The sequence below is a fragment of the Anoplopoma fimbria genome, chromosome 23 (genome assembly GCF_027596085.1).
Source record: "Anoplopoma fimbria isolate UVic2021 breed Golden Eagle Sablefish chromosome 23, Afim_UVic_2022, whole genome shotgun sequence".
In the NCBI taxonomy this organism is placed as follows: Eukaryota; Metazoa; Chordata; class Actinopteri; order Perciformes; family Anoplopomatidae; genus Anoplopoma; species Anoplopoma fimbria.
The window spans coordinates 10,281,201-10,308,573 of NC_072471.1; the positions used below are offsets into that span (position 1 = coordinate 10,281,201).

Below are 27,373 nucleotides of genomic sequence, written 5' to 3' on the forward strand. Positions count from 1 at the left end.
AAACTTGTACATCCCTTATTTACCTACAAAAAGGGTTCAGCATCTTTAACAAGAGTATAATCAGATCTTAAAAGTGGATCCATTCAGTTATTCCTTTGTGAATTACTTTGCATTGTCTATCTTGTAATAGATGCACACATTACTCTAGGATCATATAAGATCCACCTCTAGATCTATAACATGTTTCACGTCAACAGGGCCAGAAGACCCAGAAGAGAGAAAACCATATGAGTGGTCAAAAGTTATTTTCTGTGACGTCATGCTACATTATGTCCTCAGTACCTGCTGATGCAGCTGGAGAGCACGGGGAGATACAAGGAGAATCACTGATACAAAGCTGTAATTGCTTGTCTCGTTGATTTGATTTAGGAAATTCAACCACCGCATGAAATCAAGTGAGGGCTTTGCAGATTTCCCTGTTGGGATCGGCTTCATTAGACAAAATAGGTCTCTGGGGAAATTTGCCTTTTTTTTTTAAATAAAAAGTGTCTGAGCAAAACCACCAAGGCTCTGAGGATCCTACCGGTTCCTGTGAGCTGTATTTTTATGCTAAATTTCTCTCACACACAATTTCTGATCTTAGTCCACTGTGTCATTGCATCATTCTGTGTCCCCCCTGCCCTGTCCTTATGAGCATTGTTAATTGTCTTCATCTGTATCGCAGTGCAGCTCCTGCGAGGGCCCTGCAAGGTCAAAGCTGCTCAAGGGCCTCAAAGTCATAGAGGCCTGACAGGTGAACGTACAAGGTCGATGAGGTCTTAGCCTCATCCACTGGGATATACCTCATCCCCAACACTATTGTTAAATTTAGTTTTAATCTTGTCCATGCACTGCAAGTCAAGTTTTTCAAAGTAAAAGGTCAGAAATTATATATATATATATATATATATATATATATATATATAGAGAGAGAGAGAGAGAGAGAGAGAGAGAGATAGTTTTGATGAATGAGTCAACCTTTTCACAGACATTTCTTTTCACTGAACATTTAGCATCTAGGGATATTTCCAGTATGTTAAAAGACTTTGCAAATAAGTAATTTGTCATCAAATAACACCTTCCCAGTGAGTGACCATTTATCCCGCACTTATTACAAAGTTAAAAGTGATTTATTAGCGGACAAGAATTTACTGCACATTATCAAACAATTCTTCTACTTGTTTTTGTCATAGCTTTTGTGCTTAATAAAGTTTATAAGAACACAGAGAATAATAAGTTTCATTCAAAACGGTTTATTCATCTGAGGAATCAAATCAAGTCAGACAGCAATAAATCAGCTTGTTGTTCATGTGTGTTACAGTAGGCAGTTCATTCAAAAACACATTTTATAAACATTTATTGATTTAACAGTTCATCAAATTTGCAGCATTGAAAAAAAACACAGGCGGTCCATTACAGGAAGAAGAGTGTTGTTGATTGTTGATTGATGCCGTTATTGTAAACAGGTGCATATTGAGTTAGTTATAGATATTGGGTTCAGTCTCATCTGGAGTTCACAGCCTTTGTTGTCCTCGCATTAATGAAATCAGTTTTTCTGTAGCCACACTGTTGAGAAACAAAGTATTGATTATGGACACCATTTCAATGTTGTATTGCAGAGGTTTTTAAATCCAATATGTATTGAATTTGTTTCACATTGGTGCCCCCTAGTAGCAGTGACAAGAACAGGCCTAAATAACAAATTAGTTTTCTTAATCACTGTGCACTCTGAGCACCCTTACGATGTAACGTATCAATGTTGAACGGATCAATGTTTATGTTGTGTATGATATGCTGTACAAAAACGACTAAATAAAGCTACTTAGACATGAAGAAGCAAATTAATTTCTATATAGACCTAAAGCAATTATTTTACTTGGACTATGTGTGCCTTGACCCTTGCAAAAAACGTTCATGAAAGCTTCTAATGCTGGACTCATAAACAGTGCAGGGAAAAAAGATGAACATCAAAGAAGCTGCAAGAACACGTGCAGACAGGATGGCAACATGTTGCGAGTGGTGACTTAAAAGATGTTCCAGCTGTGCTCACTGTGTGCTACAACCCAGATGAGTGACATATACAGGGCGGTTAACCTTTAGGGAAGCATGCGCTATACTGTAATGTGCTGCATGGCTGTAGTAGGAACCCACCTTCTTGTAGGCCCCATGGAGATCACTGTGTTTCCACACGGTGTGCAACAAGACGCATGCTGCCTGACCCGCTCTGGTTGGTCCATAACTAGGAAATGAAAAGTTCAAATAAATCACGTTTGAGTCTTTTTACTTCTGGATGCAAATGGGAGGTGGTACTCATAAATTAGTCATAACTCACTAATACAGTGCTAATAATCAAACAGGAATTGATTCAGTGTGATAGAAGAGCTCTTAATTAGGATGGTAGCGCAGACTAACCCATTGTCCTTGCTGCTGATGTTGATGATCTTTTGGAGGGCTCCCTGGTTGACGATGGCTTTGACGTGTTGCGTGTCAGTCTGACTCAGGTTATTCAGGGTGTGACACAGAGAAGCCGTCACCTCGGTAGGCAGGTCGGTGGCGGTGTCGTCGTTTGGCAGCATCCCAACCAACTCTGGCAACACCTGCTTCACTTCAGAAGGAGGAAACAAATAGGAAAGTGTGCAAAATAAAAAAAGAAAGGTGCAGCTTGCGGTCCAAATTGAAACAAAATGGTCGGCAGTCAATTTGTTGGTGGAGGTAAATAACAGGTTAATATTTAAAACCTCAAAGTATCTCAGTTTGTAATGGGAGCAGTTACCGATGTCAGGGTGCAGTTCCTGGTAGCGCGAGAGGTTTTTTATTAGAGATATGGCCGTCCTCTTCACATTACTCTCTCCCTCATCTAACATCTTCCTGACATGCTGAAGGCCATTCTCCCGTTGGACAATAGTGAAGGCAATGGCTTCAGTCACCTGCCAGGCCACAGAAAAATGGATGAAATGTGTGTAATGTAAGCTGTTCATTTGAATTTTATTGAAAGGGTCTTCATACATGATAACAACTGATTTATGGTGCTGTTAAAGGTTTGTTTACATCAATCATTTACACAGTAATAAAACAGTACAACAATCTGTTTTTTTATCTACAATTCCATTTGTTCAGTTAAACCTGTTAAATCCTTGTACTAATTGTCACAGAAACACTCAGTGTGCCTTTAAAACAAGTAACTTTATAGTACAATTTGTAACAAACTACATATACAAGAACAAGTTTTAGATCCTTCCATCACTTGAATTTCTCCATAATCTAGTGCTGAAATCATTTGTCAAGTTATTGACTATCATCACTTCAATTTAGTTTCATTCGTCAGTAACAATGACATATAATCCCCAGACCAGGTAAATAAACTACAGTATATTGCTAACTTAATTGGAAGGAGAGATGTGACCCACTAACATTTAGCAGATTTAACACAATAGCAGACTACAGAGGGTATAAGGCTGTGTGGTGATGTGTAAACATCTTTGTTGTTTTTTCTCCTTTCAGAATAAAACAATAGATAAAAAGTTGACTTCCATCCCCTCTTACCGCTCCGTTCCCAGCTGTGATGTTCTGCAGGGCTCCGATGGCCGCCTCCTGGGTGTAGTGACGCACACTGCGGGCCATCAGTGACAAGTACATGCGGATAGTGATGGTGCTCCACAGCCACTCTATGCCTCGGGGGTTGGCCTTCTCCTCCAGCAGGGGGCACTGTCGCTTCAGATGCTGGGAAGAAACAGTTCATGAGCTGCAGTTGTTTTCTTATCACTGGGTTCAACATGAGGCAGCTATTTTGTCTTGTTTTGTCATTTTAAGTTAACTTAACCAGGAAGAGGCTGAGCTTAAATACCAATTTGCAGCATCCTCATGCTGTAAATTCACATCATTTAAAAGAATTTACCAATGCAGTCACTGAGTAGCTGCATTGCAGATGGTTGTTTGAGGGGTCTGATGGACATGCAAAGACTTATGAGTAGTGTTCGATGAAATCAAAAGTTATTTATGCATATTCTTGAACTTGTGTGTGTATATGTATGTCCTTAGTCACATATGATCTGGTGTGGCTAGCTAAAGATCCTCATTAGATAAAGACACACTTCAACAATACCTTATGGGTGGTAGTAGCTAACTGAGCTATATCATAGTACCCTAGTGTCACTTTGTCTGGGACAGTTTTCATTGTTTCAACTCAGCCACTTAAAAGCAAGTAAGGGAAAGTTGATGATAATTCTCTCTCGGTTTCAGACTACGGGCAACTGCTTTCATATTACACACGTCATTTGATATGTTGTTAATGTTAAAATATATTAGATTAGTTTTAATGAAGCATTGCGACAAGTTTATAACAGCAGGTCTTTTTGCTGCTGGCACAGACCCACCCAACAAAGCAGAAATGTTAATGTATCCTCTGCGTTGATGTTTCTCTTCTCGCCCATAATATCAAAGAAAAATAAATATGATTGGCCTCCAAGACGATGTTTTATGGGTGATTTAACCTGCAGCAATGCAGCAGTCTTCATAGAACATTGCTGTCAAATATCATATTGTAAAAAAAAAAAAAAAAAATCATCTTATGTAATGTAAATGTGGATTATTATCCAAAGCTATTACCTCTGGGATCTTGGCACTGCGATACGCAAAGCAGCCAACAGCCTTCTGCTTGGGAGCCAAGTTTTGTAGAGATTCTCGAAGATCTAAGGTGTACTTCTTAGGAAGCTCTGCTTCGATCTGATAAGACAGGTTGTGAAGGATGCAGATGCAGTTCTCTGTGGACTTCAGAGCAGATATAGAGATAAATATCAAATGAAATACAGTATGGCAAGCAGTTTAATCACATAGATACAACATACAGAAACATGAATGGGAGAGATAAGTATAGTTCAGGGAGTTTTATTTTGCAAGTGAGATCTAAGTTTCCATGAACTATTTATGTTTGGATTTTTCTAATCCAGTGAAAAGCAACGTGATTCATGTGAATGACTTGATTTGCATGAAAGAAAAGAAAGAAGTAATTGTCCAGTGGGCATCACAAAGAACTGTACAGATAAGACTGCTGAGCAGTCTGTTGTGAAACAGACTGTGAAGATGAACATTTTCTCTGGAATGATAATCATTTTCATTTCACCTTGTCATCGGTCTTATAGTCAGCTATGGCTCCGCGGATGTAGTAGACCAGAGAGTCAATAAAGTTCTCACACTCCCTCATTGCTTTCCTGCCATCTGGACCGGCAGAGCTCAGATTTCTGGAAACAAAAACAGTCAAAACAATCTAGGTAATGGGACATTTCTGTGTGTGTGTTTCAATCAAATATACAGTTTTCATTCCCACTGAACCATATTAGAAAAAGTCCCACATTATAGTGAAACAAATAAAAACATGAAGTCCCCTTCTGCCCACCACATAATCGTGAAAAAGTCATCCAAGTTTTGGATCGCAGGACTTTCCAAAGCCAGAGCAATCGTGTCAAATAACAAAACATTTTTTCATGTAATCCAACTTCCCAAAGAAATTACAATGATTAACATTTGGGCTCCACAAAATAGTTTCTTTGTGCAGTGATGAAATATAAATTGAAGAGGAACTCATCATTTTCCTCATCCACAGGGACCTCAAAAGGCTTGAGAATATGCTTGGGAGAACTTGATAACCAGGGAGGACTGAGTAATTTCAGTTCAGCCGAGCAGAGAGAGGAGAGAGCTCCATGAATAATTCAGTCTTTCACTCATTTGACCCGGCTATAGTTGCCAGGGGAGCAGTGATGACTGATATCTCCTGCTTGGTAAACAGAGAGATGATCTTAACATCTTAGTCTTAGACCACAGTAGATACATTGTGATTTAACACAATGCCATGACAGTAGAGAGAATGCATAAAAATAGGATTGTGATTATCTTATTTTAATGACTATGCTTCATGAGACAGCAACGGCAGTTTTCATACATATACACATTGATGTATCGTAATCACTTTTCCTCTTGTGCCATCAGCGGGTTCACATTTCTGTTTTTTGATGAAATAAGTATTGAAGATTTAAATTTGTTCTATACTTTAGTTTATGACTAAATACCTGCAAAACTAATGACATTGCAATCAGCTTCAACTTTGCTATTAAGCGAATGCTAGCAGGCTAACATTCTAAACTCACACTTGCATGTGCATGTTAACATTGCCATTGTCAGCATGTTAGCATTTAGCTCAAGTACAACCTCAGACTCCCACTAGCATGGCTGCAGACTCTTGGCCTGTTTAGATGTGATCACTTTAACTATTTTTCTTTAACCCATTGTCAAGGAGCTGTGTCCAATAAAAAAATATTTTATTGGATTGGGTTATAGGTGAGTAATAGTCCTTTCCACAATAATACAGTCTTTGTGTCCTGCTTATTATATCAGGATTTAGATGAAGGATAATATCAAAGAGACTGTTTTGTCATAACTCAGCTTGGCAGAGAGTGATATTGCTTAGTACTTAAACCATCTGTTAACTCTTGACCTATGTGGTATCATAAAATGAAAGCCTTATGCTGCACAGTGACCAAACATGGGCTCTAAGTGCTTCTCTTTCACTGCTGATAGCTTGTAAACTTCCACCATCAGTTTCTTAAAGCATGCTATTCTGGTACACACTGATCAGAAAGTATGATAATAATGTATTTGATGTTTAGCAAAGTGCATGGACATTTTTGTATAAATCCTCAAATTTGGTATTTAGTTTGGCATGAGATGAGTATCTGACACCAGTGGTGGTGTCTGTTTGCTTGAATCTATTAATCTACACAGCAATCGCTAACTGAGTATCTAGTTTCAAAGATGACAAAAGGAGCCTACCGCAGGCAGCCGGTGGCATTGTGGAAAGCCTCAGCATCAGCTAGCAGCTCGTGTTTTGGGTTCTCGCCTTCAGAAAGACCCGAACTGGGGACCAGAACTGACTGGGTGAGGACCAATAAGACCTCTCTGGAGAGACACTCCTTCAAAAGGTCATGAGAGGAGAGGTTCCACAAAAGACCTAGGGGTGAGACGGAAATATACTATTTCATAACAGGCAAAGACATTTATCTCAAAATGTTAAACTGTCCCTATGTACTCACACAGTACACAGTATGCGTCTATACACAGTAAAGAAAGAAAAGTCAGTTGGGGTGGCTTTGAGTATATATCAAAGTCAAGTAAAAAAACTGACCAGTAAGTTCTCTTCTTGCCTCCAGATTACGGCTGCTCTTCAGGGTTTGCAAAATGGTGGCCAGGCCATCGTTTTCCTTCACCTCCATCTTGTTTTCGCTGCTCTGGTAAACAACATTGCGTAGAGCCCCGGCGGCGACACATTGCACCTCTTCATTGTCATTGCACAGGAGATGCAGGAGCTTTGCAATCCCACGGAGATAGTACACCTGAAAACAAGAGTGGATTATTGATCGACAGATTCATTGGCACACAGATGCTGCGTCTACATGAGTCATCACATTCAGTGTTTTATACAATAATCATTTACCGCGGCGGTCATGTATAAAATACATTTATCAGCACATAATAGGACTGATATCTCCTTTAAAGCCATAGCCAAATTATATAAGCCCCCCTATTGGTCCTGCTGGAGCCTCCCTGTCTGAATGTATGACCCCATTTAAGGTGTCTCATAACATTGCCAAATGTAATGTTATGGGGTTGGGCTGAAAGGAAGAAATACTTAATACTACACATTTCAATCAGGTGTGGACCAAAGTATTTTGTACTTAGTTTAAACATGCTTGAATATAAATGAATAGTAGGATTTCTTCACAACTCAAATGTTGAAAAGTGGCAGTTACAGTAACAGTAACACTGTCTGGAGGGTTGAGTTGTGGTAATCAGTTGCAGCAACAAGGTGCTACAATAAACTCCACCTTATTAAAACCTTTAAGTGTGACATTGTGGTCCAGACCTAAACCCTCGACATCGTGTCTTATTATCTTGTCTTGTCTGTCTTCGAGTACTTGTTTGAGCTTGAGCATAGTCGGCTGATGTGCAAAGACCCCAATGTTTTACAAACCAAAGATTTTTGGTGAAGTATCAAAAATGAATTCTCCAAAGACAATGGCATCACATTACTCAGGCAAACAAACCTTAAGTTACAATGCGTTATACTCTAACAGTGACTAAGTGAGAAACTGATTAAACATACCATCTTTTTAGCATCAGCACTCTTATGACATTGATTCTGTACGTGGCTGGCTGCAGAGATCAGCGTGTCCTCATTATCGTGGGTCAGCAGGTTCACAGCCCTCTCTAACGTCATCTCTGGCCGCTTCTCCCCTGACTGCCTGTGTGAGAGAAAAGCTATGTATGAAAAAAAAAAACGCTCCATCCCCAAATGTCTCAAAATGCAAGCCATGGCCTAAATCACACATCAAGACAATGCAAGAATAAGTCAAATGATTAAATTAGCACAAACAAACACACAAGCTTACAGTGTCCTGACATTCTGAGCATGTATCTGCTGAATTGGGAGTTCTACTTCTGTCTGCCTCCCCATGTCCACCTCCACGCTGGTGACCGAGGGAGGGTAGGAATTCAGTCTGTTGTGCCCATCCCTCCTGACCTGAGCAAACCAGGACAAGCCATCCTCGGGCGCGGCAGCACCAAACATGTTATCACCACATTGTCCCTGCACAGTGTGTTTCTGCTGTTTGCCGATAGATTGGTTATGACTCCAGCGGGAGCCATATTCACCACTTTGCTGAAACGTTGAGTTCGCAATCACAGGCTGCGGTGCTGCTGTCTGTCTGAGTGACCTCTGGCGGACGCTCCCGCGGGCAGATGTGGATGTGAGCGGCCGCGTGCCACAGGGCACCTCTGAGATGGCATAGCGGCGAAATGAATCAGAACCAAGTGAGAAGTCCAGCACATTGCCCCCCCTGTGTGTATGACTGGGTCCTGGATGAGTGTACATCCCATAGTGGGAGGGCCTATGATTGAAGCGAAAGCGTGGGAACTCTGGGCTCGACGGTGGAGACACTTCCACCCTCCTGGATGGTCCCCGAACACAGTTGCTTGATAGAGAGCGGTGGGTGAGGCCCAATCCATTTACCTGTGAAAAGCAAACACAATCCACACTTTATTACTTGTTTATTCTGCTGGTACTCTCAGTTCAAATTCCTCTGGGAGGACTATAAATTGAAATGGTACTCCAACTTGGTCAGTGTTGCACTCTTTCTTACTCTCAGTCATACAATGCATCAAAGTCCACAGTGACTGTGCTGTATCACAAAAATGTGCATTATATTAACAATAATATAATTTAATTATAATGGGAAACTATAATGGAGTTTTACATTTACATAATGCGCATTGACAAAATGAGTTTAGGATTTGCAGTAAGAACATTTGGACATATCTATATGGAGCCCTGAAACTGAAACTTTTTACTACTGATCAGTTATTAAAATACACAAATGTATTTTATTAACTGGTTAGTGGCTAAGTGGCACTTTTATTTTACCACTAATCAGTAGGTTTAATTTTATTTTGACAGTTTCTGGGCTCCGTACACTTTAAGCTGACAATGTTTAAAAGCCACAAATTATCTATCATGTCAAGCTTAATGAAAGAACACAGTGATTCATTTGACAGGCCTGGAGGCTCTGAATATAAAGCAGCAGCAGACCATTTGACTACATTCAAATTACAGCATACAACACGTCCATGCAGGTTTTTTATAATGGCCAGGTACAAAATTCAAAGAGAGGACATTTTAAATATATAAAGTAGCCGGGGGTACCTTCATGTTTGGTAAAAGTCCATTGGTAGCATCAAAGCTCTTTGCCATGTTTTTCTGTAAATGGACACTGCCTGAAACAAGTTGAGGAGGTTTTGTTAAAGTGTACTATTTCATCCTGTAATTACCTAAACACATGGCAACACTAACACTGACTCCTAGCCTGGCTGTCTGAGCTACACAAGTACAGTACACACTCCTAGTGCTGAAAAGTGCTTGTAAACTAATGCAAACCAAACGTTTTCATTTGCATTAAGAAAGACTGACAAGGTGAAGGGAGAAGCTCTCTCAGGGAAGCTGAGATGTTAGAGAAAACCGATACTTTATACCTTTCTACTATTTATGTTTATAATTTATTGACATGTTTGACATAAATACCTAGTATTTACAATGTGAAGCAAGGCCCAACAAAAGCCATTATTTCCAGACATTATCTTCCCGGTGTGTAGTGTTACGGGATACCACATACAGAAAGAAACACAATAAGTGATTTAAAATAAATGTAACACAAACCTGTATTATTGTTAAGCAGTGCTAAAAAAAACAATTAACTGAATAGTCAATAGACAGAAAGAAATGCTCAAATGTGAGGATTTGCTACTGTTCTTTGTAGAATACGATAGTGAACTGAACATTTATACTTTTTTTTTTAAACATTGATTAGACAAAACAGGACATTTGAAGATATTGTCTTTGTTTCAGGGAAATCTGTCTGTCCTTTGTGGATTAATGCATATAATACACCTATTAATACATAGTGACATACTGATCTTTCATGGCACGAAATCAATGCTGTCTTGAAAATTACTTTTGGTTGATGATTGACTAGATTTCATAGCTGACTCAACCACAGTAGTTTTTTAAGCTACCAAAACATAATAAATGAAGTACATAAAGGGTCATAAGATGATGAAATGGACAGGAAAGAAGAAGAAAAATATTTTGTTCTCTTACTCAAATCTTTCAATTTCGGTTTTTTTCCCTCTAAACATACAGGATAGTTTCACCTCTTCAGACTTTGCTAGTTAAAATGTAACAATCAAATCAAGTAATCCGAGAGGTTTATAGGAGAAGCTGAGCTTCCTGCAAATCAGAAAAATATTTAACCAGTGACAACGGGTTAAAAGCAGACACATATTGCATTTAAAGAGGTCACACCAGTCACAAAATACTGGAATATTGTTTAATAATAAGGTTTAACTGTCTAATACAGTGGTACCCAAACTAAAGGTGAAACTGAGATATAATCTTAATTAAATATAAACTATTGTAAATAGGAATAGTGTGAGGGAGACATGTGCCAAACCACCTCTATTATTATTATTATTATTATTATTATTATTATTATTATTATTATTATTATTATTATTATTATTATTATTACCATACAGGGATTTACAGGGATTTGGGGAAAGAAATGACCCCTTCACGTGTAGCCTACAAAATCTGTCAAATAAGAGTGGCGTGTGCAAACAAGCCTGAGAGCCTCTTCAGTGTGATTCAGCCAAACATTAATCATAGAATGAAATCTTCAAAGTGAACATTACCATTTGACGCAGCCTTTCTCGCTCTCTGTGCCAGTGTGAGCTGAACCTGGTGGTGAACACGCAGACTGCGGTCGTTTGAACTCACTGTCTTCAAGGATCCTGAAGTGAGCTCGGCCGGCAGAGCCAGACTGGTGTAGTCCAGCACGAACGAGCCCTGAGCAGGTAAGGCTGATTTAAAAAACTGCTCTTCCATTGTGGACAAACCCCCTCCAAAAAAAATAATAATCCGTGGAGAGTCTACGTTGGTCGCTTCACTGATGGGTACTGTTTCTGGGTCGATGATCAGTCCTGCTTTGTTGTACCTGTGATCATTAGGTGGGTCGACCTGACTAGCTGACACCCCGTGGGGCGGGGCTAGAGGCGACGCACCTGAGGTGTCAGGTGTCGCAGCTGGCTGGTGTTGGGTAGTAGTAACATTTACTCAAGTGCTGTACTTAAATTTGACTTTAATTGTATTTTACTCCAATGTTTTCTGCTACTTTAATGCATTTCAGGAGGAAATGTTGTACTATACACCTTTACATTTATGTAACAGCTGTAGTTTAATTCAAGTTAGGCCTAATTCAAAAAAAATATTTCACATATATAGCAAGGTGCAAAGCAGTTTAAAATATAGTTATAAATCAAAACCTTTTTTAAGTACTGTTTGTTGATACAACTTGCATACTTTTTGGGAAAAGGGACTTTAAATTTGTGCATTTAACTGTGGTATTGTTACTTTTAAATATTGCTTTCACCTCTGATTACAATATATTGCTTGATCATTAACACCTTATTTGTCCAAGGCACACACAGTTGACCTTTAACTAATTTGTGAATCAATATTTCATTTTGATTAAGCAAAACATTAAATTTGGTGGACATTTACGGCCAAGATGGGGGAAATCTTCAAATGATTGCAAATGCAACCATCTAAATTTGGAATGTAGCACCCGGTGACGAAAAAGTAAAAGACAACTTTAGTTGTCAGAAGTTGCCCACATTTTCAGCTTTCCACTCTGGCCCACAGCCGCGCCCTCTTTGGCTCGAGTTGTGAGGGGAACTGAAGCTTGACACAGGAGGAACTTCCCACCAGGTGTGTTTTTCCTGGGAAAGGAGCCAGTCAGTCTCCACACAAGTTATTAAATGTTATACACAAACCAGACATTTATGATATCTATATTGAATATTTATGAGTCTATTCTCATTTGGCTTAAGGCCTCCACATTTGCACTTTGTGCTGTTGACACTATGCTGTAGGCAGATAGGCCTGACCAACTTCCTTCTATTCGATTCTATTGCTAAGATATAATGTGTTCAATTATGTTACTTCCATACAAAACTGGATTAATTTGTGTCAGTGTGATTAAGGTACTTGTCACTTGATATCGTGCAAACTGTCTCAGCCAAAATATGGCAGCAAATAAACACGTAACATAACAGATGCTGATCGCAGCTGCGATTGGGGGTTGTTGGTGGGAAGTGGCACACATCTTTACCCTGGGGGCCTAGAGCAGGTTAATCTAGTCATGACTCCTAAAATAATGAAACACTAAACCTTTGAAAGTTTTGTTTTCCTTGATTTGACAGTAATGGCTCATCAGCTGCTGGGCCTTTTTATTGCCAGGTCTTTTTTTTCAACATCTAGAAGCCAATTAATCATTTGCCAATAATTTATTTTTGACTCTCATGACATTTTGCCTCATATGCACCACAAACAGTTAATTAAAATAAAAGAGAATTCAGCAACAGATACAATACGATTTTTCCCCTTTAATGCAATCTCATCTCAAAAACAATCTTTCCATTCTACGTCATCAAAATCACTTCCACCTTAATCTTTTCAGTGCATAATATTCATGACAAAACGGTGAGAAAGCTTAAGTTTGCTTTGAGTAAAATGCTCTGGTTACATCCATGTGACATTACAATGTGTTCAGCAGACAATCAAGCTGTCCAAAATCCACCGTGCATTCAGTGGACGCTTGTGTCCAGGCCGTCTTACTTTTTTTTTTTTTACATGAGCACATACATTTCATTTGTGGGGTTTTTATCCTTACTCTCATGCTTTACTCCTAAAGGAGCATTCACAGATCAGAATTTAACCCAATCATCAAACAAGGGCTCCTAGAAGTGGAGGAAGAAGGTGTTTCAGCTGCAAAACATCGAGATGAATGGGTTGATGTTAAATTGATGTTCTTTTGATTGTGGTGAAGTCTTGTATGCTCAGTTACGTGAAAAACAGTATTCAGCAAAATAATAAGTGCCTGTGGTTCCTTACTCATAATTTCAACAATGAAGGATTTCAATCTCCAAATGACCATATTCTGAAATTACCATGTTAAAGATCATTATTCTTTTTCACAAAGCAGTTGGCCAAAAATGATATGTATAATATAACATGACCTCACAAACTTCCCACATGAACACAAACACATTTTGCAATTTGGCACATTATATTTCACGTTCATCAACCCACAATACGCACACGCACACAAAGGTTTGAGGTGGTTGGAGTCCTAACTTTACCACTAGAACAAAGCTGAAAGTTTAGTGTAACTGATTTGGTGTTTAAGAGGTTTTGATATTTCAGAGTTTTGAAGTATTGGTCTAGGTCACATGGGAAAACTTAAAAACAGGAGTTGTGTTCATTACAGTTGAATAAACAATAAAAAAAAAAAAAAACATGTCTGTAAAAGTGTATGACACTTTTTTGCCATCGTCTTACCAAAGCTTACAAAACATTCCCCTGATCATTACTGTCCTGCCTTCACTTTTGAAAAATGTTTTTCCCCCAAAAATGTAAAAAAAAAAACCAAACCATTTCATAATTTATTTCTATACTAAGTCTTGTGCATCTCACACATACGTTGATAAGCAAGATGCTATATACATTTTGTAAAATAGAAAAAGAAAAAGAATTTAGTTTACCCAACACCAGATCAAGTCTGTTATTTTTTTCCCGTTCCAAAGGTAATTTCTATATTGTCTTGTCAAAGATTGATTTCACCACATCATGATTTAGAATGCATTAATTCAACCATTCGATTTTACACCAAAAAAAACTTCAATCCTAAACCCTTGGCACACTGTCATCGATACAAATATACTGTACATACTGTTCTCCGTGGGTTCTTTACACGTTGGTTTTATCCTGCCATTTGTACATTGTTAAAAAATATATAAAATATTAAGAGAAATTGTACAGGTACATTCAGGTTAAAAACACGTTAAATGTTTCTCTTCAAAGCTATTTACAAATCTCTGTATGGTTTCCAGTAGTCATTCAGCTGTCAACACAGGAGTGAGTGAGTGTCTATTTTCAGTGAGAACGGTTATCTGAACAACAAATAACTGCCAATTTAGGCCTTTTTTCTTTGGATTTCTGTCTTAATATTCAAAATGTAGATGCCATTTTATTTAGAATATTCCCAAGGGACCGTTTTTGCAGGAAACATGGAGAGAGAAAGACTGGGATGACCTACAGACAATGCTGATGTTACACGGTATGCGTCTGAGATCCCACGATGCACCAAAATTGCACTTGTTTAGGCAATTACCAAAAAATCATGACGAAATATTGAAATATTTATATTAAAACTGCATTAAAACCTATGATGGGGCTCATTTCCCAATGTTTGACAGACCAAACCATTAATAGACTAACCAACAAAATAATCGGATGATTAATCCAGAACTTAAATAATTGCTTGTTGCAGTCCAGTTCGAAGCAGATTGTGGAAAAAAAGAATCACATACATGGAAATGATGTCATTTGGTGGTCAGTTTTACCAAAGCAGACTTGATTCAACTAATGACATTAGTTTTAAAGAGCAGTCAACCATGATTATTTTCATTTAAAGAAAATCCATTTCTTTCATTAAGTTGAAATAAACTCAACTGACCCTATAGCAGCACTTCATACCTAAGGATTAGACTTTACACCATTAAATACTTTCACTTTGAAAACGTGGGAAACCGCAACAATGGTATGTGGCTTTAAACAGTCAACATTCCAGTTTGTTGGATCAATCAAGGTTAGTGGAGAGGAAACTTCTGTGGGTACTGACTGAAGTTTAACTATAAACACAGCAGTGTTGTGTCAAAGGATACCAAGCACAACGACACGACTCCAATCCAGTTTACTGAGGAATCAACTCACTGACAGTTGGCGCTATCCTGAGATATTACGTCTTTGACCTTTCACCCTTGTCCCTGGCATTTACCACTGCAAGCCATTTCTGGCATAACACTTTTTATTTAATTCTGTTCTTTTGTTTTTGTTAGTTGTAATTGTGTAAAATATATTTTTATATCTTTATTTAATGTCATTATCCATTTTTAATGTTGGGGTTGCTTATCATTTTAGACAAATTCCCTTAAAGTTGGGGAAAATGTCGATCATTTATGATTAAATGGTGTAAAGAAAATCCCACATACATTAACAACAGAGGAAACCTGATCAATGCACTGGTGTGTAGAAAAAAAAAAAAAAGGGGGGGATCCATGTAAAATATGTTCTATGCTGTTATCATCATGGGTTGATGACAAAGACATTATTAAGTCCGGAAACATTCCTCGCAATGATGTGTTTTGGGGTCAATCACTCTTTAATTGAATAGAAGGCATTTCCATTCTGCTAAAAATAAAATAAAAAATTAACCTTTAGTGAGATAAAACAACCCAAATACAACATTCATACAAAATTTCTGTAAGGCATCCCTTCACCAGGTCATTCACGCCAGCTGAGTCTGCAGCTTCCTCCTCCCAAGCTTCAACTCATCGGTCTGGTGCCAGCAAAAGAAAAGTGTTGTTAAGATATCCACAGTCTTTCTGTCAGAGACGTCTCCTGCTCCGTCACACGAGTTTCCCCACACAGTTCTGGTGATGGCTTTGGTCTGTCCTGCAGCTAAGACTAGAAATGATACATACAGGAGACCCGCAACTCTGAAAAGTCATTATATTCATGCAAGACTGTACAGACTTTCAGTGAACCGTCCAAGCTGGACAGCCCACGCGGTTTAGGTGCAGTCCTATCTGCAGGATGAGCCTAACACGTTACCCGTCGAGGGTGAGGTCGCCGTAGCGCTGTAATGGGGGTAGTTGTCGTTGGGTGGTGGGCTCGGGAGGATGGAGTTTCCGTTGGTTGGGGAGCAGCTGAGCTGGAGCCTCCGCAGGTAGTCGGCGTGGACGGGTTTGTGGCTCTGCAGCACTTTGATGGCCTCGTCCACGGTGAACCACTCCCTCTTACGACCTGCAGGGGGAGACAGAGCACAATGTATGAGTTAAAAGGAAGCTCTCATGTTGGGTGTTCCCATAATGAGAGAGCCATAACTTAAAAATGATATCCCTAATTACTAAACAGAAGATACCCAAGACACTTTATTTCTCCTCCACAGGTTTCTATAACATTGTATCATAGTCATTTATTTTAGTACATATGCAATGAAGCTCAAGGAAATCATAAATTTCAACATGTTTCTCCCTCTTATCTATAATAGGAAGAAATGGTTCACTGTAATAAATTAAACTGGGAAGTCTAGTGCGATGCAGAACTGAAGTATTTTTCAGCAAATTACCACAACAGGCGGAGTTTATTTAAATTTATCCTCAGCTAATTTATACGTTTGGTAAGCACGATTAGTTAAAACAAGGTGAAGGTAGATGCTACATCTTGAGGATCAGACACATGCATAAATCCTTTAATATGCACATGAAAACATGGCATATGTACCTACATATGTGCATACATGTAGCAGGTTCTGGTTTACACTGACTGGTAGAGGATGCACATAACAAATTACAGCTGGATACTGGCGTCCAGGCTACTGTCAGCTGAAAGGTAATGCAGCTAAGAGCTACTGCAGCTACGATCGGTGGCCTAGATTTATAGGCACCTGTTGTCACTGCATACCCCAATGCCCATATAGTCTCCATGCACCATACTGGTATCCACATAAATTAAAAAAACAGTGTACTGTAAAACAGGAGATCTATTACTTGGCAGAGCAAGACAAAAGACACACACACACACACACACATACACCACAGCATCTGCAGACATTCATGGGAAGGTGAAGGGAAGCTGTACCTATGTTGACGGAGTCTTCCCAGGCCTCCAGTGTTTCTGTGACAGTCAACACATACACATACGTCCGGTGCTTCCGATCCTGGTTTTGCTAAAAGGAATCACAATGGAAAGAAACTGAATATTTAATGATCATACAAACAAATTTGTAAACAGAGATGTTTATCTTGGCAACAATATTCTAAAGAAAACATTGCACCGCAATTATGTATATTGCACGCATGTAATTTGAGAATCTAATACCCTTTAATGTATGCTTGCATAGGTATAATAAACCGAAAGTAAGATAAAGCCGTGAAAGCTCACCTCAAACACACCGAGCAGACGTCCTAGCTTGCCCTTCACACCGGCCTGAAGAATAAATGAAAATAAATTGTTAGAATTTTGGTTTTTCCCCTACTGGCTCCAGTGAACAGAACAAAGACAGTGGAGGACATTTCTTTGTGTGATTTCTTAACGTTTTGAGTGCCCTCTATTCACTCCCAAATATGAATAGAGGGTGGAAACATGAGAAAAGAACTGTTCAAACAACAGACTATATTCTGTGGCAAAACAATAGGTATTGTTCATTACATATCAATGTTTAAATGACTATGTACTGAACTCCACAGTAACCTCCCAGTCTTGATGTAGTTATGCTTGACGAACAATTACCAAAAAAAAATAAAAAAAAAAAAAAATGTTCAGTCCATAATTAATCCCTGTACCGAGTTCATTTTGTCCTCAGTGGCCTCCCAGCTGCTTCAATTTAGTTTTGTCAGCCAAGCTACAATCTCAGTTTCTCTTACAGATAATAATAATAATAATAATAATAATAATAATAATAATAATAATAATAATAATAATTTCTATATGGAATTTATCTACACAGGTTGAGGCCTTTAGGAAGGACAGTAATTCTAAAAAAAAGGTATCATTACCAATTCTTGGTAATGTCCCTTGGCATGGGGAAAACCTGGCACAAATCCTGTAAGAATATTATTGTGGAAATGTAATTATGTCCCTTTCATAACACTTGACAGTTGCTTTATTAATTCACAGGAATCAAATTACTGCCAGGAGATATGACATCTGTCCTTTCCCCCTCAGCATACTTCACAAGTGTCACTCTGTCGCACTGAAGTGTCCAGCGGGTTGAGCTGCAGGGTCCTTGAATGCACAGGAATCCAACGAAGAGCCAAGTTTAGACCGCTGACGTGGCTGAGAACACAAGGTTCTCAACCAGGGGGACCTCTGGAATACCAGCACACTCCTCGTTCACCCAGTCACTGACACCGTGTCCCGTCAGAAATCCCCCCCCTTAGCATGCAAACTGCAGCCAACTGTTTGAATCATGCACCTCCACTTCTGTTTATTACTGGAAATGGACAACTGCAGTGACGATAGAGAGTCGTGTGACCCCAAGGGAAGCACGGATGTGCATTTAAGACATTTTAGCAGGATTTCTAATACAAATGATGAAATGTCCTTTCACTGTCTTAAACACAGGTGTAATGTCCTCAGCAGCAGCATGTCATATCAAATGGCCTTTGAGCGAACTCTGACCCAAAAACTTTTCAAGTCACTTCCTGTAACTCCGAATAATTCAGAAAACCCTACAGGTTGTGAGTGAGTGGGTGGACAGTTGCAGGGATAGAGACCTTTTATAAAAGCAGCTATAACACCAAAACATTCCCAAAGAGCAAATTCTTTGCTGCTTTGAATACCTGTTACATAACTGACAGGGGTTTTTGGATACTGTGATTGATGTTAACATCTATCACAGTATCCCAAAACCACCTGTTTTCAACAGAGACTTCCTCTACATCGCACAGATTCGCCTCACTTAGAGTCAAGAAACAATGAATTCTTCGGTTTATTCACCTCCTCAAACACCTCTCGCACCGCGGCACCACATGGCTCCTCCTCTGGCTCCATCCCACCTCCGGGGACGATCCACTGTTCTGGGTGCCGACTGCTGCTGACCAGCAGGACCTATAAACAGAAAGCAAAAGTTATACGAAAATTGTATAACATGTTAATTCCTCTATTTTATTATGAAATGAGTATGCCCCTTTAGACACAGATTAACGTGTTACATCATAATTCAAGCAAGAAGTCCCTTGGAGCTTGACATGAGCCATGACCCTGGACCTCTGGATAGCTGATGATTGGTGCTGCCTCTGCTATTTATTCTCTGTTGCTGTAGACAGGATACTGAATCCACCGCAGCCTTCATAACTTTAATGGTTTGAATGGTCTTCTGAGTGAAACTAATACATGGAATTGATGGAATAGATATGTAAATATGAGGAATGATACACACTTTAAAATTGTACTTCATTTTAATGTCAACTGGTAATTTTAATTATTGTAAAATATCACACACACAAACCTGGATAACAGTTATTTTAGTAAGAAAGAAGTTAGCTCACTCTAACTGGAACAAATGGAGGCATTTAGGGGGCCTTAGCATGTATTTGTTATACTTTTGGTGATAATATTCACCTGCTTTCAACCATTTTTGGTTTCAAGAGTGATGAAGCTCAATCAAAGCTAGCGTTAAAGCGGTTCCAACACACATTGAGCCTGGCAAACAATGCTTGTAAATCCAAGTGTGAGCCAATAGAATTCTGTCAGTGCTTCCCTAAGCGGCCTGCAGGGGCTTGAATTACACTACAGTTGCAGTGTACACGGATATGCACGGATCAGATGCGTCTGTGTCTGCATTTTCTAGCAGTATCCATATAGCAACCACAACAGACAGGAGCACACCTGCTGTAAACATTAGCACATTTGCATGGAGCAATTTGCTCATTATTAAAAACACAGTCTGTGACAGGACCGGGATTGTAGTGGTATAAACCACTATAAATTCAGGTGCCGTGTCCTCAGTGGTTCATTTATTTGTGATTCAGCTGAATATTCCGAATCTTACAGCTTTTGGTTGTCAGTTTAGACATTATTTTATAATACACAAATCAGTGAAGGTAAATATACATGAGTTAGAGAGAGAAAGGTGTGTTAATCATTTTGTACTACATACGGTGACATGTAGCTCTGCCACCCATCTGATCCCCACATCCAGTCATCTGCCAGAAGACTCAGCCCGTCACTTAATCCTAACTCGGCTTTCGTTTATCTTCCCTTACATTCTCTAATGGGATTGTGTGGCTGTAGCTACCAGAGGCCTTCTGAGGCTCTGATTAAGGGCCGGGGCTAAGGGCCAAACCGGTTGGTTTGGCCCTTGGCCCCGATTGGACAGCCCATGCTTGGGGCTTTGACAGTGAATGCTGTAGAATGCCATTGTGTCAACTCATCCAACTAAGCCACCTGTTTCTTCACAGACTATGTCAGCAGCGATGAAGGGCAGTGGGGTAGGGATACATGTCAAGCATGATTATGTGGATTATGTGTGTGCACGCAGGTATGTGTCTGCTATAGTGTACAGTAAGTGAGGAAGGGGCATTAACACTTATAGTACAAACAGAGCTGGGGCAGAACATGACGGCTTCTCAGCAGAGTGCTGACTGTTAAAGTCAAACCTTGTAACCTGTTTGAGTGAGGCTCTTTGATGAACCGGCTGCCACTGAGCTGAGCTAAAACAAACTCAACTGTTGTCCAATGTGAGGAACTTATTTCAAATAAGAAAAAAAAGATGGTAATTCTTTTTTTGACAAGGAATGTGTTTGTCATATGCAGCAGTGGGTTTTTACTTTGACCTTTTTTTGAACATGAATGTCACCTGCTGGACATCTGTTTCCATACAGGCTATTAAAGGGTGATGTACTTCCATGCAGGTTGGGCTATTTCAGTGATACGTCATAATAACATATTCATTCTTTGTGTTTTGGGTGTGTTCGAGACCAACCCACTGACTGAGTGCTTGTATCTGTGTTTTGAATTGCAGCCAGAAAGGCCTTCATCTAGATCATTGGTGTCAACTTGAGTCGAAAGTGTGAGATGTATACAAAACAAAAAGCTACAGAGCTTTCCGGGAGAGCAAGGACAAGGCAGATTTCTGCTCTGGTTGTTCCATTTTTATCTTCTTGTTGTTGCCCCATGAGGAACTCATATTTGTCCATCGTCAAAATACAGCACAGGCCACATTTAGCTTTCTTTTAATGATTTTAGGAATGTAGAGCACTGAATCAACATATTACAAACTGTGTATAATTGAGAATTTGTTTCTTCACATGTGCATCTGAGCCGATTACAGCCACACGTTCACAGTAGGGAGCAGCAGCGGTTTGGTGTTGCCTCTAAGCTTTGCAAAAGGAAATTCCAGCTCGACGAGACATTTGTCACCACAACAAAACCAAGCCTGCAAGCTTCTATTCATCTCTCCATTGACTAAGAAGAAGAACAAGAGGACGGCCCGTCATTTACCCAGAACTTCACACTCTCCTATTACTTTGGACAAACGTTAAAAAAAAAAAAAAAAAAAAAAAAAAAAAGGTCATACTCCCTAGGCAACAGTTAAAAGAGTGATGAAAAGGTAAACTTAAATAACTCACACTGTCATGAAACATAGGCTGACAGCTGAACTCTGAGCACAGAAACCAACTTATATTTGGAAAGAGCGGCAGGGAGAAGAAGAAACCTCAGAGGGAACACTGCGGTGGGAAAAAAGGAGGTGGACAAATTCTGAGGTAACATCCCGTAAATCTCCCCTGGATAATGAAAAACACTAAGGACAAATGTCAGACTCACCCGCAGTTAGCTGACCTTTATCTTATTCAAAAATCAGTCATTTAGTCTCGTTACTGTATTTAAAGAAGAAGATCAATCATTATTAACTTAATATCTTAAATTTGAGATTTCTGAACTACCACTGGTAGTAAAACCCAGGCTATGTTAGTAAGTCCTTTGGCGTGGCCTCAAACAGGAACAGCAGGCAGGGATATTCGAGAGGACATTAACACCTCCTCCTCGAGGCGGAACGCCTGTAGCTGTCAAATAAAGAAGGCACCAAATGCCAGGCCAGGCCGGGCGACAGTGGGAGAGCATGATGGAAAGTCTGAGACACTCAAGTACAGAAGTCCAGGGGCAGAATCAATAGTGCTAAGCTATAAAATAGTCGTCACATTATATAAGGTATCAACGAATAAGAGAGGAGTCGTTATCGAGGACTGTCGGATACAAACAGCAGGAGAGGCAAAGACAGAGAGAAACTGGAACACCTACATTTCTGACTCGCTGCCGAAGCATCCACTCACTCTGATAACCTCCCCCTCCAATTCCCCGTATCACATTGTTTACAATCTGCTGCAGTTCATTCAATATGTAGCCTCTGGGTCATAAATTCATAAACATGGGAGGTTGCTGTTAAAACTGTCAATCAGATCTTTTCTCGTTCTCTAAATAATATATGAACGCATGACATTATATTAAGTCTATTTCAATAAAGCCTCAACACTGCCAAACACAGTATATAACACTTTAGTCTGCTCATAAAGCATGACACAAACCAAAACATTTGAATGGATCAAATTAAGATTGACAACTGTTAACATAAAAGGACACATGGGGGAAGTGGAAATAAAGCCGCAAACACAACACTGAAATATTATCACCTATTAAGTTGACATAGTGAACTTGTCAGCAAACGGTTTCCACATCCAGAAGATTTGAAGCAACATTAGCAGTCATGTTTCTGAACCATGTCAATATTCATTCTTCTTTTAACTCAGTTTTGGTCTTCACCAACACCCAAAGTGAAATAATTGGCTCTTAAGCTGCTGAATGCTCCACTATGTTGATCTGCGAGCTGCTAACATGATGAGGGGCATTGTAGAGTCACGTGATAATTCTCACATTTCTTGTTAAGTCACTAAGAGCAAACCATTTCACACAGTCATTTATATCTTTTGTTAATATGACAATGTTGAAAGCCTAGCAATTTTAAAACCATACAGATTTACTTTGTTATTACTGCATTCTGATTATTACTGCACAGCAACCAGGTGAGAATGTTGTGATGAAATAATTTATCTGAAAACACAGCCACACATTTGTGGCTTTCAATGTGGCCTTCACAATATCCAAATAGAATAACTGTAGATGTTTGAAAACATAAAGCTGGGGGAAGTGTTAAAGAATTATAAAGTTCACTTGTTTAATTTTGAATTAAATGTGCAAATGAGTAGACTTCTAGGACTAGTTATTTAACGAAGCGTTTCTGCAACTTAACTATAATGATGTAAGATAATTAAAGAAGCTCTCCTGGCACACAGGCCCAAAGCAACTCACATGCTGTTAATTTACACAGGTGCCCTCCTCTGTTATCACTGCCATCCCTCTGCACCGTTAGGTTCCTGTTTTCCCCTGTTGGGAGTTTAATTGCTGTCATAGAGAACCTCGCCCTGAGGGCTCAGCTTTCCCCTTTCCTCTCTGAAACAAAACAGTCCAACAGCATGTATGGCTCCGATTTCACCACAGTTGTGTCTCCTGTGTCTAACTGATTGTAAAACTGATTGTGTATGTAAAGGCATGCGTTTAAGGAGAGCTAAGGACAAAAAGCTCCATATCTCAAACTTCTTTGGACAGAAAATGGCCATTGTTAACACCCAAAATCAGAAATCACCAGATTGCTTCTCATATTTCAAGCAGTGCCATCCGTGTGACTGCATGAGTAGACATGCCTGTCAAAGCCTGAAAATCCTGAGGGTGATGGTCACACCTACACTCTTCTGTTGTCACAATGTTATATGACTGTCTTTTCCTGTGATTGCAAGTCATAAGAAAAGAATCACAACGTACAAACAAATTCTGCGAGAAATGTGCAAGAGCGCAGCATTACAGGTACAAGTTTAAACAACAAACTCACAATGCAGACACACATCCTATTTAATTTATTATAATTATACCACTCATTTTTGAAAATCTAAAAATATGTCATGGTACTACACTTAAAACTCAAACATAATGATGACCCCGGGCCGTGAACAGACATACTACACGTGTGTGTGTGTGTGTGTGTGTGTGTGTGTGTGTGTGTGTGTGTGTGTGTGTGTGTGTGTGTGTGTGTGTGACCCTTCCAATATGTGTGTTGTGAAGCTAAACACTGGAGGGCTGGGGCGGAGCTCCCTGTGCCAGTCAGTGGACACCAGACTGGGCCGTTTTGACTGTATACTGTGTAACAGTTTGTTTATGCTAAGCTGAAAGAGGAGGCTAAATTTAGACATGAGAGAATATGCAAAAAAAACAAAAAAACAGGGATATGGTCCTGATTTTTTGACATGTTTGACTTTCTAGTCATATGCATACATGACAAATATTAGTTTATTATTTTCAGACAAACTTTGAGTCACTAAGAATAACCCTTTATTAAAAGGTGATTTTCTTTACTTTGTAGTTTTTTTTAACTGTTTTCATTTGGCATATGTATTTTGATAGGAGTCACTGTTACTATAGTTTTTTTGGTGTGTAAATAAACACAGTTTATGTGTATTTAATTAGGTTTGGGGTGGAAAACACTGCTCTAATGCATAGTTTATCAAAGACACAACAACAATATGACGCCGTACCCCCATATGCATTATTTACATGGTGAGGGCCCCTTTAAATCCTCATCCACATGATTGCTACGCAGCTGCCCGCTAAAGGCCGGTGAGATGCAGCATAATCATGAATGGCCACTGCCTGGATGGTCGCGGTGTTTAATGTGGTGTAAAGTGACGCGACAGTGGATAAATATATTTAATAATAGACTCGGGGCCATTATTAGTACCCCCTCTCTCGACACACGCCGATGTAAGCCCGCTGTTAAAGGGAAACGTGCCCCAGAGCGCCTCGCCCCCTCCGTGTTAGCCACCTCAAGCTAATAAAGGCTAACCGGAAGTTAAGCGAACGCGTCTTCAAAATAAGAGCTTTGCTTTAAACTCAATAGAGGTTCGAATGCGGCGCTCGAACAGGTGTTTTATTTTGAAATGTGTCACCAAAATGTCGTTTGTTATTTATGGTAGCTACTTTGACAAACAGCCCTTTTCCCCCTTTTCTTTACGCGCTCCTCAAACTAGCCTAAACTGGATGGCCAAAGGCGCATCAACACAGAAACACAAATCAAAACAGTGACATTGTGAGAGACAGAGACACTGTGTTAACACCTACAAGCAGACGCCATACGTATTAACACATGTGTATTATTGCATATGATTTTCATTTTTCCTCATGATCACCCCCCACCCACCCGTGCTGTTTGAATGACTGGGTGCAGACAGGGGATGACTAGGCCACAAAGTCATGCACACTCCCCATGGATGGTGTTGCTGTGGTTGAGTTTCTGCGGAACCTCTTACCTCCTCCTCACGTTCATTCTTGAAGCACAGACATGCTGCTCGTTTCTTGAAGCCCTCGCCATCGTATGTCCTGGTCTGGTTGGGTTTGAGCTTCATGGTGGATTTATTCTGCCTCCTTTAGATTAAAAACCGGCCCCCCCCCAAAAAAAAACACAAGAGAGAGGAAGAAAAAAAAAAGAAAGGGGGTCCAAGGAGTCAACAGCAGAGCCGCCGCATCGCTGCCGCGCTCTGCATCCGTGGTCCGAGATGGTCAGTAATGAGAGGAGGAGGAGGAGGAGGTTTGTTGGAGAGATCCCAAGCGGGGTACCCGTCAGATTTGTGTTTTCCTCATACAAATCTGTGGTAGATGAAGTCAAGGCTGTAGCTGCAGCCTGTGGTTTCCAGTCCCGCAGCAGGCAGAGATGTTCAGTAGTCTTCAGTAGACTGCAGCCTACACAGCACAGCCCTCCTCTGGTTCCATTTGCGCACGGCCGCTGACTCAGTACAATGAACAGGCAGACCGGAGTTTTAGATATACAGATCACTCCTCTGAGGCAGGAGTGAGCTCATTGGTTGGGTTTGTCCCAGTGGGCGGAGCTACACTCCTGGTCAAAGAAGTGATAATAAACAAATGCGTAATTTTTGCTGATCTCCACCAGACTGGTGCTGCAGAGCGTAAGGACCATTTGACAAGAAGGAGTCTCCTGTTTCAGAGTGGGGAGACACTGGTGAAGATGTCCATGAGGAAGACTAATTCATGATCTTTCATTTATGAGAGGATAACAAATAAGTTTTCATGACACCAAATGTATAGTATCTCAAATCATGTTAAGAAGAAAAGCCATATCTTTTACATAATCAATATGTATGCTACCAAGACTTAACAATCCAAGCACGGATTTTAAGTATAGTGAGAAGAACACTGTCAGTCACTCAAGACCAGTGATACTGAACTTATTTTGCCTGGGGCCCAGTTAATAAACAAACATGAATACTATTTTTTAGAAAAAAGTAATTCATATTAAAAAGGCCCATAACTCATCTTTCAGATGTTAAATTATATTATTTCAAAATACTAAGGGAATCTTAGCTTAGGGCACTTTTTTTTTTAACAAGCTCTATAATTGTATGTTGATGCTTTTTATGCAATCTGACAGCTTATTTACATTAAAAGTACAACACAAATCTCTTTTTGAATCAATTTATTTCCATTGTGAGTTGGAAAAAGGTCGGCGCTCTAGACCCTCCAATCAGGAGACATCAAGGAAGAAGAAGTAAAAAAAATGTGTACATTTTAAAGTCAATGACTCCAAAATATGTTAAGAATGCCATATTATCATCGCCAGGCCTCGGGCCTCAAGGCTAACAAATAAAACCAGCCTCATGTATTTGTCATGGAACAGTCAGCACATTACTTTTTTTATTGCACTTTTAAGGCAGTTTTCTTTTGGGAGTGTCATGTTTCACCTGTTCAACACGTAATGGTACATTCTACCTCCCTTTATTAGTGACTGGAAGTTTTTTCTAACTTAGGTCCACTGGTTGACTAAATGGATCACTACAATGTTTCATGTTATACCTCCTGGATTCTTTTGAGTCTTCAGTATTTTTGGGGTGTTTTAAGTAGAATATCCTGTGCTACATGTTCAATAGTTCATCGGATAGTTACATCTTATCAAGCGTGTTAAGAAATCAGTTTATGACTCCCATCCGTCATTGAATTAACATCATAACTTTACACAATAATTTAAGTTCATGCTCAAAGGTATTTTGAAAC

At 39.6% G+C, this 27,373-nt stretch overlaps 2 protein-coding genes across 2 annotated transcripts; both read right to left on the minus strand.

The window, feature by feature from the left end:
- Nucleotides 1-1,219: 1,219 nt before the first annotated feature.
- pkp2 (plakophilin 2) lies at nt 1,220-11,620 on the minus strand. The gene is made up of 13 exons (XM_054624670.1): nt 11,272-11,620; nt 9,728-9,798; nt 8,418-9,037; nt 8,132-8,270; nt 7,154-7,361; nt 6,802-6,979; nt 5,099-5,216; nt 4,585-4,746; nt 3,523-3,699; nt 2,753-2,906; nt 2,392-2,584; nt 2,131-2,218; nt 1,220-1,545 (listed from the first exon to the last, which is right to left on the minus strand). Exons 1-13 carry the CDS (start codon nt 11,462-11,464, stop codon nt 1,483-1,485), a joined length of 2,364 nt encoding a protein of 787 aa, XP_054480645.1. The 5' UTR covers nt 11,465-11,620; the 3' UTR covers nt 1,220-1,482.
- Nucleotides 11,621-15,258: 3,638 nt separating this feature from the next.
- On the minus strand, nt 15,259-26,087 carry nudt4b (nudix (nucleoside diphosphate linked moiety X)-type motif 4b). Its single transcript, XM_054624588.1, has 5 exons — nt 25,618-26,087; nt 19,202-19,312; nt 17,645-17,689; nt 17,342-17,429; nt 15,259-16,504 (listed from the first exon to the last, which is right to left on the minus strand). Exons 1-5 carry the CDS (start codon nt 25,711-25,713, stop codon nt 16,284-16,286), a joined length of 561 nt encoding a protein of 186 aa, XP_054480563.1. The 5' UTR covers nt 25,714-26,087; the 3' UTR covers nt 15,259-16,283.
- Nucleotides 26,088-27,373: the final 1,286 nt, after the last annotated feature.